The sequence below is a fragment of the Diabrotica virgifera genome, chromosome 8 (genome assembly GCF_917563875.1).
Source record: "Diabrotica virgifera virgifera chromosome 8, PGI_DIABVI_V3a".
Lineage (NCBI taxonomy): Eukaryota > Metazoa > Arthropoda > Insecta > Coleoptera > Chrysomelidae > Diabrotica > Diabrotica virgifera.
Window position 1 is genome coordinate 144,983,490 of NC_065450.1, and position 13,555 is coordinate 144,997,044.

Consider the following 13,555-nt stretch of genomic DNA (forward strand, 5'->3'; position numbering starts at 1 on the left):
TGATTTCTTAAAAATAAATATATTTTAAACATTTTGTTTTAATTTTTTTTTAAACACCAAACTAATTTTGTGCTTACCATTTTCAAAAAAATTAAAAAAAAAAGTATAGGATTGCTCCGGATTCGAACTCAGGACCTCTCGATCTCTAGCCGAATGCTATACCAAATACGCTACGAGGATTGTGTCTGTATCGGTTCGGACGTACCTGACAATTCTCGGTAACGGTAACAAACAGACAAGGTGAAGTATAATAAATATACAATAAAATGTTTTAATAATACTCATCTTACTCCTGAGGAAGACAAATCCAAAGACACAAAAATTATAATAAATATATTTACTAAAAACACTAATATATTCTTTTCACACCTTTTCTTGCACTGATATATTTATACATAACTTGAAAGATTTAGCAACTAAACGCCATACTCTCTATGTGCGCATGCGCGCAGTATTATGAAATTTTACTCTCAATCGCGCCTAAAGAAGTATAACTTCAAAAAAGCGATAATTCGAAAATTATGATCCTATTGTTTATAATATCTTTGCCGTAAATGCCGGTCACCTTTGACCGGTTGTATCTCAGGAACCACTCATCACAATTAAACGTTTTTTCTTTTAAAAGAAGTGTCCTGCCGCTTTTTTTTCAATACCGTTTTCGTCATTTAATTTAATTTAATATTTCCCGAGATATTCTATTTGTTTATAAGCCAAAAAATTGTTTATAATTTTAAAATATTCCTGAGGCCGCTTAAATAGTCCAATTTCAATTCTGTAAAGTACATCAGATAGGTACAGTGTCTTTTTATACAAAAATCATAGGTATTCTTATGTATCATAATTATTGTGGTTATTATAGCGACCGTAAATTTTGAATTAACAATTCAATTGTTACTAAACTGTTCATTCAATTTCCATCGGCTTCTGGAATTATAATCTATACGAAAAGAGCTTTTATTCTACCAAGTTATTTAATTATTAATAAACAATTACTTATCTAAAATTTTAGTTGAAAATTAAAGGTTTTGTTGGAAAAACCGGCATTTTCCGGGGAAAATTTTCGTCGAAGTAAATCAGGAAAAACACGTCATTGGCGCCACGGTTTTCGGGCGCCATTTTGTTTATAAAAAAAGTAGCACACTATCTGCGGACTTTGCATACCTGTATTATTAATATATAGAATCATAAGATTCGATTTCAGCAATAAAATTGCTGGTAAATAACTTTTCCCAAAAATGGCCTCTTCTCCGATAATATGCCCAGACTATGAACGTTTCCATCTACAATGCGTAGTTTTTTTTTCATATTTTAATGACTGAAACAGTCGATTATTTTGCTTAAATGTTAAAAAAAACCATGACGTAGTAAAAATTTCGATACCTACGAAATGTTATGCCTTTTCTATAGACTTACTCTAGACTCTAGATGTTCCGGTTAAAGATAGCGGCCCGTACTTTTTCTATTATTTAAGTGGTTGAAGGATCTATGTTAGGGGAGTGCAATTAGAACGAAAACATGCATGGTTTCGGAATAATTCAAACAAGCTTATATATTTCTAAAACTTTTTTGTTAGTTTATATACATGTTAAAGTAAAAAGTTCTCCTCGCAGATTTGGCCGCTAATTGTTTATTAATTGTTTAAACAATAACAATTGTTTTGTATAAATGATTTTAAAAATATCGTTGAATTCATCATTTCACTTTGATCAAATGTGTTTCTATTTTGTTTTTGGTTATGCTGAATCCGAATAAGGCATTACAATTTAAAAACTCTTATATAGAAGCTCTTATACAGTATGTTTGCGTAGCTAGGAACCACATGGAAAACTTCTTTATTACCTATCAATTTTACGAAAAAAAGTTATTCTTTATAAAATACTCTGAATAGTTAAAAATCTAAAACTCAACCACCAGATATCAAATGTTATCAATTTTATACGAGTTATGTCAAAAATATGAATTTCTTTAAAGGGTAAAGTACCTTTTTATTCCAGAATATCAAAAAATGCTATTATGAAAAGTTGTTTGAAATTAAAAACTATGTTTTAATATACAATTACATTATTCTAAACGAAAAAAAAAATCAATTTTTTCTCAAATTACGGATACCCATCATCATTTTATTACAATTATTGTAACTATTTTATTATCAATTTTACGAAAAAAAGTTATTCTTCATAAAATGCTCTACCTGGTCTAAAATCTATGATATAATCATCAGATATCAAACTTTTCCAGTTTTATACAAGGTATGTAAAAAATATGAATTTTTCTTAAGATTTAAGTCCCTTTATTATTCACAATATTTTAATTAGAAGGATGTAGTTGAACACTGAAACGTATTTTTTAATTCCAAACAACTTTTCTTTATAACATTTTTCGATATTGTGAAATATAAAGGTACTTTACTCTTGAGTGAAATTCATATTTTTTTACATACCTCGTATAAAATTAATAAAATTTTATATTTGATGGTTGTATCTTAGATAATATATGTTGCAGAGTATTTTATAAAGAATAACTTTTTTCGTAAGACTGATAATAAAAAAGTTATCAATAGGTTCCAAGTTACGCAGACATACTGTATAATAGCTAAAAAAAATTTTTGTTGAACATTTATTATTGTTGAAGCTTATTATTAAATGTATTTTAGATCAGTTTTACAGAAAAAAGTTTTGATCACTTTGTATAAACATTTTTTTAGTGGGTAATTTTCGGTTTTTGTATTACATTTTTGTTATCTCTCTTAATTTTCTCAAAAAGAAATAGTTTATTTCATTTCTAAAGTAAAATAATTTACTGAATTTTAAAGACTACATCATGAGCTTTAAAAAAACACCTATAAAACTGTAATAAGTCTGTTGGAAATTGAGTAATACCGTCTTAAAGTGATGTTAATTCTGTAAAACTTTAAAGTTTTCAAAAATTACATTTTTTGAGACGTCGTATCATTTGAATTAATTTTTTAAGATTTTTTTTTTAATAAAACATCGTTGAGTAAGATGATCGAAAGGTAAGTTGTGCAAGATTGAGAGTTTTATAAGAAAAATTGTATTAGTTACACATTTTTAAATCATTTTTAAACAAAATTCATGTAAGTCTTACTTTCAGCCCACACCGTACTTATGCTGATACATTTTGTTTCTTTTTTATAACTCTAAGATAGCCTTATTATTCTTCTTTCATGTTCAATTTGTAAAATTTCATTTGAGCGATTAGTTAAAGAATTACATTAAAATAACTCAACCGTGCACTTCGCCGTACGCTAGTTTACAGTGCGCCAATGTTTGTGAGAAGGGTGACTTTAGCGTTATAAATAAAAAATTATAGAAGCTACAGATTTAATTTTAGAAAAATCTTTATATAAGGTTTTTCTTGTAAAATTTTCTGAATTTTTCAATGGCCAAGTCAGCATTTTTCAAGAATTTATATTTTCGCAGTTATTTAAAAAACATCTATTTTCGCAGTTCATTTATTTAATAAAAAATGAAGCACCCACTTCTCGAGTAGAACTTTTTGATATATTGTTTATTAAACATTTCTTAATGAAATTACAAAAAGTTCTATCTTGTTTGATTTTTTCCGAAGTGAAAATCTATATGCACTCCCCTATGTGACAAATTTTTCAAAACATGTTTTTTATGTTAAAAGTACGTTGTTCGTTGTTCGAACCTAAAAATCTTTCAAACAAGCCAAACACGTTTTAAAATTAATATTTTCTTAGTTACTATTTAGAGTGTAAAGGATCTATGTACACAGTAAATATTAAAATGTAAGTGCATAAAGGATCTATGTACACTTTTTATATATAAAAAATATATAATAGGTAAATATTTTTAAGTTTTTTTAAATAAATATATTAGTTTTAGGACTACCTATCCTATAAATTTAGTCTATTTAGATCTTATAGTAAAAAAGTTCTAGTATAAAAACTTTAACTTCATTTTTCTCAATAACTTGCAAATGTCGCATAGACCCTTCATGCACTTGTGTCTTCAAATAATTATTTCATGTTAAACAATTTATACTGGAATCTAGAGAAAAATATAGACTTTGGCAACAATGTGAGTCTTTTGCAAATTAAACCTAGATTGAGTTCACGCAATCCTGTTGGCGCACAAAAGGAAGAAATGATTTTCATGCCATACCGTATAGTTCCATCTTTGTCCGTTCCATGATCCTTCGCAGTGTCATTCGTAAGGTCGATGTGCTTTCTTTCTCTAATTTATCAGAATTTTTTTGACTTTTGTTTGTGAGGTTTTCTTGCAAGGTGTAGTGCAATTGTTTTCAGAATCTAGCCAAGTGTTTGTCGTTATTTTGTGTTAATATCGTCAAAGTAACCTTAGCAAAATAATGTCCGACAAGAAAGGTAAGTACATACGAAGAAAACATAAAAGATGGAGGATAGGTGGTAACTTTATAAAATATATTTTTTAAAAATCGTATTACAATTACTCAAAAGCCGTTCTAGCTGTCGCTAGATAGCAGTTGGGCAAAAAGTAGAGTATTTTCGGCAGCAGAGAATCTATTAAAAATTGCATAATTATGCAGGATGTTCAAATCAATACTAACACTAAGGTTATCTCTCTCTGTTCAACGGGTAACCTACATACTATATGTTTCTAACTCATTCCCTCCCGTGATAGCCTTGCCCTAGTTTACCCACTGCAGTATTAGGAATTAGGGAAATTTAATATGTAATGTTATAAATTTAGGAAACGAGATGATCATGAAAGTATGTTACTTCCAGCTTCAACTGCACAGGAAGATGAGCTGATCACCCCTGGACGTGGATCCCGAAAAAAACAGTACCTATTTATTTTCATGTGTTTATATACAGTGGCTGATTTGCTTGTTGGTATTCATACCTGCTCAAGGATTACCTTCACTAGAATTTTTTGGTTGGGATTTGTAACTTCACATTCATTTGCTGATTGATTTTATTGCAGCATACTTACATATTGAACAGATGGTTTATTCTTGCTCAATATTCAATACCTATTACTACATAAATGATCAAATTATTGGCATGTTGCAGCTGTCACATCATTTGATGTATTAAATCTATAATTGATTATAAGAAAAGTTAACAAAGTAATTATGGGCTATTCCAGGAATATACAACTGTCTTGGATTATCGTGACAACGAATATTTTAGTGTGCAACATAAGAAGTGCGAAAGTAAATAGCCCTAACAATTGTTCCAATAAACAACAATGTAATTTGCAATTTACTTTCGTTCTTCATAATTTGCACAGTAAAATATTCGTTGTTCAGATAATCCACAACAGTCGTATATTCGTGGAATAGGGATTACAAGTTTTGTCATTTTTTACTTGAATATGCAGGTACTAAAATATCTACTTAACACCTTTCTCATGTAGTAGAGTGTCTAATCATTCGAATATCTGAGTTCAAATTCCAGTTCTAAAAGAAACACTGAGCTGTTTCTAAGTCATTCAAAAAATATCTATTTAAACATCCTTAACTAAATTAGTACAGTCGAACCTGCTTATTGGAATAACCTTCATGCCAAGCAAAAGTATTCCTATATGCAGGATATTCTAATAACCGATTATCGGTGGCTAGTAGAAACGTTTCAGATTTTTATTTCTTAAACCAGGATATTCCTATAACTGGGTATTCTAATAACCTTGTTAAAAAATTAGTTAATATCAAACAATTGAAGAGATTATTTCCTTTTATGGGGAAAGACTAGCAACATACCCTGCTGTAAATTACCAATTGTTGAGCCACAAGTCATATATATTTTTTTATTGAAAATTCAATTCAGAAAATGATCTTGGCTGAAGTAATCAGTAATTGTCATGTTTTGTTTTAAATTCATAATCAATACCAATCTTTCTATCAAGTCAGGAAGTTAATTCTAATGTCTATTTTAGAGCTTTTAAATAATAATTAAAAATATGATACATTGTCAATGAATATGTGTATAAAATCAAATTTATACACAAAAAACACAAGAAGAACACAAATTGTTGTTTTAAATAATTTCTCTACATTTTATGAAACTATTAAGGTGCTCCCGCTCAATGCCCTCAGCGATTCAATCAGTGGTGGTTTATATTATGTATAATGGACACGTACCTTTATGTGTATTTGTCAATAGCACTTTAGGAGCACCCAATAAATATGTTTTCAACCTCTATTTGGTGATATTTTTAAATATAGTCTTTTAAATTTTAGCAGTTTTTTATTTGTGCAATATGCCCAGTTTTCATGTAATTTTATTTTGTCTGTCCGCCAGAGGGAAAAACAGATTTACAATTAATATGCAATAAAAAAGCTTTATAGAAAAAAAATTAACTATTTAACAAATCCGATTGAAATATATTTAATATAAATTGGAGAAAACCTTCACTTTTATAAGTAATCTAGATGCATTACCTGACCAAAAACATTTGTTTAAATATTTGGTCTCAGGGATAAATACTTAACATAACTAATGAACTATTAAACCAATCTGGTTGAAGTTTTACACACTTAAATTTACCAATAATTGCCTATAGAAGAAGTAAGAGAGGCAATTCAAAATCTGAAATATAGGAAAGCTCCTGGTAAAGATAAAATCACTGCAGAAATGCTAAGAAACATAGGGCAAATAGGAGAAGAAATATTAATGGAAATATATAAAAAAGCATGGAGGGAAGAACAAACCCCAGAAGATTGGCAAATGGCATTAATTACACCAATACATAAAAAAGGAGATTGCAAGGACTGTAATAATTACAGAGGGATAATACTAATAAGGGACTGTTCAAGTATTACGTAACGCAGGTTGGGGGGTGGGTCAAAAATCTTCAAAAATTGCGTTACGCAATAGTTAAACTCCCATAAGAGTGCATTACGTAGGAGGGGGGGAGGTAAAAATCTTCAAAAATCGCGTTACGTAATACTTGAACGCTCCCTAAGCACTGATATGAAAGTTTTTGAGCAAATAATTAATAAAAGATTAACAGTAATAGTTGAAGGTAATATGGAAAAATCACAATCGAAGTGGTTTTGGAAAAGGCCACAGTACACAAGATCACATATTTACAATCAAGCAGTTGATGGAAAAATCGCTGCAACAACAAAAGAAAACAACAAAAGAAAATATATTATGCATTCGTAGATATTGAAAAAGCCTTTGACTGAGTTACAAGGAATAAACTGTGGAACATTCTAGAAGATAGAGACGTCAGTAACAAATTAATAAGAATAATTCAATATATATACAATAAAAACAAGAACTACATAATAATAAATAACATGATATCAGAACCATTTACGACGAGTAAGGGACTAAGGCAAGGAAGGGGACTGAGTCCATTATTATTTAACATAGACGATATCATAAAGAAATATAGTGGAAAGGCAAAAAAATTATATGTAGGACATAGAAATTTACAAAAAGTAGAAATATCTGAAGGAGCTTTTGCTGATGATGTAGTAATAATAGCAGACAGTAGAAACAACTTACAGTACAATCTAAATCTCTGGAATAAAGTTATAGAAGAATATGACATGAAAATTAACAAACAAAAAACAAAAGTAATGATTAGTGATGAAAACCCAGAGATATTGAATATAGTGATTCAAGATGTAAGCATAGAGCAAGTAAAATCGTTTCAATATCTAGGGGTGGAAATAGATGCAACAGGAAGAACTGAGTTAGAAATCAATGATAGAGTAGACAAAACAATGAAGCTTTATTATACAATTAACCAGAAATTCATCAGCAAAAGCGAATTAACACAAAAAACAAAAATTAATGTCTTCAAGACGATATTCAGGCCTATACTAACCTATGGGTGTGAAACAATGAATACATACTTTATATGTAGTGCTTATAATAATATAGTATATTATAGGTTAAATATAAACTTACCTCGATTCTATTGTAGTCAACTTAAGTCCAAAAATATTGTCCACACTCTTGTGAGAACGTTTTGTGACTCAAAATCAACGACAATGAAAGCTTTGAATTATTAGTTAGGCTAATTTTCGGATAATCCGAACTTTTCGGAATCCAAACAGGCTGTCCCCCCAATTAGTTCGGATTTGCGGGGTTCTACTGTATCTTACAAGTTTCCCTGAACAGTAATTGGAAAGCTCCAACACGGAAGCTGTAAAACTTCTACAGGATCAGTTTCTGCAGTACAGTTTTCATTGTTTCATTTCTACATAATAATATATTCAAATATTGTCTTCTTTCTGTTGCAAGGCCAATTATCAGGTGTTGGCTATCAAATTGGTTATATTAATTTTGTTGACAGCTGCTCAGAAAATATATGCAGAGGATTCGTTAAACCATTTCGTCAGGTTTCTAAGCTGTGATATTCTTCTTTGACCTGCCCTCTTTGGTTTATCTTGCATCAAATATAGATTAAATATTTAAAATGGAAAATGTATACTAAGTTATGTCAGAAGTCAATGAATAATGTTGAAAACATAATATACTGACATGGTCATAATCATTTTGTATATAGACGTTTTGGTAAGATTGGGTTAGCTTGACCCTAAAATTGTCCAAAACAACATTTAACAACAACTGTTCTGATGCAGGTTTTACCTTTTTAAATGTTTGGTTTACTTTCATATAAACACTTTTTATTATGAAATATATGTATGTCCCATTTGGATAATACGAAAATTTGATAGCAAAGATAAATCGAATTACATGAGCAAGATTATCAGCCAATGCTGGTAACTTCCTTAATTAAATTTAACTATAATTTAGAAAGCTAAAATTAGTGTCTCACGAGCAGAATCATATGTTGTTCAAAATGTAATATAATTATTAGGTCTTGTTTACTCTTATCAAATATAGTCTTGATATGACAAAGAACCAGAACTAAATGAATATGTATGAAATGTATGCTTAATTTACTAAAGTTCTAGGTTTGTTCCAACACGCGACCAAACCAGTCAAAAACTATCAGCGAATAGTTGACCAGCGTGAGTAGAGGGGGTAGCACTGATGACTGTATTATGTTCTCTCACTGACCAACTGTTTGCTGACGATTTTTAACTAGTTTGACTGTTGGAACAGACCTATTAGGTATAATTCAATATGTGTCACAATCAGAGTTTGAAAATATTGCTTTATTTTAAATAATTCATTGAAATTTTTAACAGTATTTTATTTACTGTCTCAAAATTTTTTAATAAATTCTCCAAATGAATGTGAATGTTACAGCAGTTACTGTAGCTGAAGATGTAAAAATATCAATGGTCCAACATTTAGACATTTTGTGGTCTATAAATCACTGCATGAAAATCAAAAAATATGTAACGACATGCAAACCCTACCACTAAACAACCCTGCTATTCATTGTTCAGTTTTACGAATTTTCTATTTTCATTAGACGGTAATGATTTTTAGGAAGAAATTAAAATTTTTATGGAAGTTCATCTTTGAATACTAATACCATAATATATCCAGAATACTAACCATAATGGTATATCCAGAGTTATTAGATAAACAAAACCAAGGATTACTTTAAGAGATCTAATAATGAAAAATATTTCATAAAAATCATTTAAATTTAATATTAGAAAATAATTAAAAAGAACTTAAGAATTACAACTACAACTTTTATGTGTTATTTTATAGCGAAAATTGATTGACTTAAGTACTAAAAATTATTAATGTGAAAAAGGATAAAATATTAATGTGTGAAGGCATGATTGTGACAGCATGATGCCTTCAATAAAGTTTCCAAGATATTTTGCTTTAAAGAAGATACTGAACTGATTTTTTTCTGAATAGAAATTAACAATTTTTCCTTACTAATTAATGGTTTATAGCTGAAATATTCACATCATCTGACTTATATCTACATGGTATCACATGTACTGTCCAACACTTTGATTTGGATCCAAGGTTTTTAAACTTCTTAAGCTCCATGAATGTAATATCAATTATTGTATTACATTTCTCTTATACCCTTTATAAATCAAACTCCTTAAAAATTTAGCAGTCTATATACCACTCTGTTGATTCACAGAATACAATCCTTTATTTTTTGCTTAATATCACTATGATGATTTACTACTATTTTCCAGAGCATGTTACAGAACTTGTAAACATTTATACAAATCTTCTTCGACTGTACATTCAAATTAATCCTTTTGCTTTCAAGTAGTAAAGCGTTTCTACAGTTTTACTCTCATTATCTTCTGATATAGTTAAAATTATTCTAAGCTATTGTACCTATTTCTAAGCTATCGTAGCACTTAGCTAAAGTCTAAATATTTTCCGTATTTACAGGGTGTCCAGAAACTCCCCTAACAAACGAATACCAGAGATTCATCAGATAATTTTAAGACAATTTAACCCAATTCACCTAGTCCGAAAATGTTCCCTAGGGAGATGCTCTTTGAAGATGGCGTCTTGTAATTAGTTTTTTAAAATGCCTAAAAAACGCTTTTATCTAGACAAACGAAAACAGAGATAAACAGATAAATCGATTTCATCTATTGCGAATTTTTAGTACCGGTCATAGACATCCATTTTGGGTAGGGCAACAGTTATTTTATTGCGTAACTTTTTTGTCTTTAACTTTAAAGCATTTTTGACACTGTATTATTAAATTGTGAGGTATTCCAGTACTAAAGGGTACTCTTGCTTTAAGTTCGTAGAATACATAGTTTTCTAGAAAAATCAGTTTGAAAATTTTTCATTTTTTGAATTTGAAAGAAATAATGGTGTAGTGTACCGACCTTTACTAGAATACCTCATAATTTAATAATGTAGTGTTAAAAATGCTTAAAAATGAAACACAAAAAAATTATGCGATAAAATAACTGTTGACCTAGGTACCCAAAATGGATGCATATGACTGGTACTAGAAATTCGCAATTGATGAAATTGATTCATCTCTGGAAGATAAATAAACGTACCTACCAGTTTTCGTATTTCTAAATAGAAGCGTTCTGGAGGTATTTAAAAAAAACTAATTACAAGACGCCATCTCCAAATAAGTGTCTAGCTCCATCAGGAGGCGTTTTCGGATTAGGTGAATTGGGTTAACCCTTGTAAAGCGGTGCTTAGATTCTTACGTAAACAACGGTGCGGGGTGCATTTGCACCCCATCTGTATATCCATTTTTTTAATATGTGAACGTCAGGGAGATTTATTTGAAAGATAATTAGGACTTGTTTATTATAGTATGAAACATAATTTTAAAAACAAAGTACCCATTTCTTCTTAAAAAAATTATTATCGTTGCAAGATAAACACATGAAATTTTTCACAGAGTGAGTGACACAAAGTTTTTACACATAATACAGTTATGTCGGGACTTTCAGTCTTTTTTCTCTAACATAAGTAACACCGACCTTGTCCCGTAACTCTGTTAGCTCCAAGTGGAACACCAGAAACGTCCAATTCAGGATATGAAATTGTCATCATTTGCACAATATAGTCATTTTTCCAAAAAATTATGTAAACGTAAAGTGTTTTAGATGCTGCAATGGGTGGTATGTGTTTAGAATTGAATTTAATGTGAATAAAAAAATGGACAAAAATCAAAAAAATTTATTAAAAAAGATAGGTGAGAAAAACGAGGTCTGGGGTGCAGCTGCAACCCGCACCGCCTTACGAGGGTTAAATTGCCTTAACTCAGTCTCCGGTATTCGTTCGTCAGGAGAGTTTCTGGACACCCTGTATACAGATCAGCAGTTCTAAACAATTAAAGTTGAAAGACTCACTGTGAAACATTGAACAACACAATTCAAATTTTAATTTAAGCAGTTCATTTATAAACTCATTATGGCTCAAGAAATGATTGTTAAAAACAGTAGAAATAAAAAATATTATGACAAACAAAACAAACATTTGAAAACTTCAACCCTATCAAAAATTATACAATACTACTTATTGTAAATGAGTAATTTTATCATCTTCTTCTTGTAGTGCCTATCCGTTTCAGATGTTGGCGACCATCATGGCAATCTGTACTTTGCACACTGCTGCTCTAAAAATATTTGTGGGTGTTGTCATTTGTTGTCAATTTTATCATAAGTCTGAATGAATATTTAACTGGACTGTCCAAATAGGTATAGTTAAAATATCACCATAAAAAATATGCGATGAAAATTGTCCTTTTCAAATTTTTGTATATTAAAGAAGAAAAATATCAATTTTATCAGCGGAAGAGAATTCTAAAATATTTTTTCTAAATCATTTTCTCTTGGCTTACCCTGTTTTTAGTGATCTGCATTATTATGCAGAATAATCACATGGAAGTACATTTTAGATAAAACATAAATTTTGGAATCATGGCTCAGCCTTATACTATAATATCTAGAACCTTTACTAGGTCAATACGAATGAAAAATAGTTTGTTATATTAAAAATGCAAATTATGACAGGAAGCACTTTTTAATACTTTAATCTGGGTGTATGTGTCTAAACTATTTTTCTTGTTTTGCCTTAGTTCGGTTCCATTGCTGTTGTTACATATTTTTTGCTATGTGTGGAAGTAGGTTGGTAAAACCTACAGGATTTCACAGGTGTTTGCTACAATGTTGGCTATACTGCTGCAGCACCTCTACGTCGCTAATATTATCCTTGAAAAATCTCTACCTATCCAATGACTTCAACTGGTAAGAAAACATGGGAAAAGATCAGTCTTTCTGGGAATATGCCAGTTGAAATTGTTGAAAGTGTGTACTAGGGGACCAATTTTCTTAATTGATTAAGCTCTATTAATTATTCATAGTGAGCTAAAATTTTTGCAGTTTTTTTTACTTTATATATTCGTACATTATGAATTGGTATCAAATTTAGGAATTTTTTTATGAATGTCTAAAAAAAGGAAAAACTTTTATTTTTTCTGTGCCAACATAATTTGGTTAATAGGTTACTAAAAATGTTTATCAGATAAGATTAAAAAGACAGATTGAGTTAAGTAATATGCTGTTCTGGTGAAAATTGAAAAAAATATATACCTAAAAGTTAACAAATGCTTCTCAACACAATTTGTAACATAAGTTACTGATACAAAAGTTACTGAATGTGACAATCAGCATCATCATTACAGTTATTCACTATTCTTAGATTATGGGGGTCAAGCATCACATAATAATCTTCTTTTTGAGGTAGTTTGCTTTCTGTTCTTATCTTCCAGTCTGTTGTTTCATTATTTTTATATCCTCTTTTATTTGGTCCCACAACATTTTTCATTTATGTCCTATGGAGGTATTCTCCATTTATGTCTATATCGTACCCATTCTAGACATATTGGTTTATGTTTTGCTATGATTTTTTTTCAAACTCTTTTTTACTTTTGATCCAAGATTGATTCCACTATTTTTATTTCTAATAATCTATAAAGAAAGTGGGTTAAAATGGACTACAACGTTGGAAATATTTTATTGTTTCATATGGTCAATGGACCCTCAAATTTTAAAAAACTGCGGAGTGCTACCTAGGAGTGCTTTTTTGAGAAAGGCGTGAATTAGTTCCTATGTACTAGGGTTCATTAGGGTGAATTATATGCACTTTTCGGACTAAAGAAAAGTTGTTCAAAATTAAATTTGCTAT

The 13,555-nt window shown here is 29.8% G+C and overlaps 1 protein-coding gene across 4 annotated transcripts in view; it reads left to right on the plus strand.

Moving 5' to 3' along the window:
• Positions 1–4,114: 4,114 nt before the first annotated feature.
• The window catches only part of LOC126889353 (DAZ-associated protein 2), a 103,075-nt gene continuing 93,634 nt past the window's right edge, over positions 4,115–13,555 (plus strand). Inside the window, exons 1-2 of one of the 4 annotated variants that reach the window (XM_050657600.1) lie at positions 4,148–4,369; positions 4,716–4,808. Coding sequence is in view for 2 of the 4 variants with exons in the window: in XM_050657598.1 (XP_050513555.1) it covers positions 4,354–4,369 (16 nt within the window). In the remaining 2 variants the exon portion in view is untranslated. Of the gene's footprint in view, positions 4,370–4,715; positions 4,809–13,555 lie in introns of all 4 variants that reach the window. The other 3 variants (XM_050657598.1, XM_050657601.1, XM_050657599.1) reach the window with 3 other exon arrangements.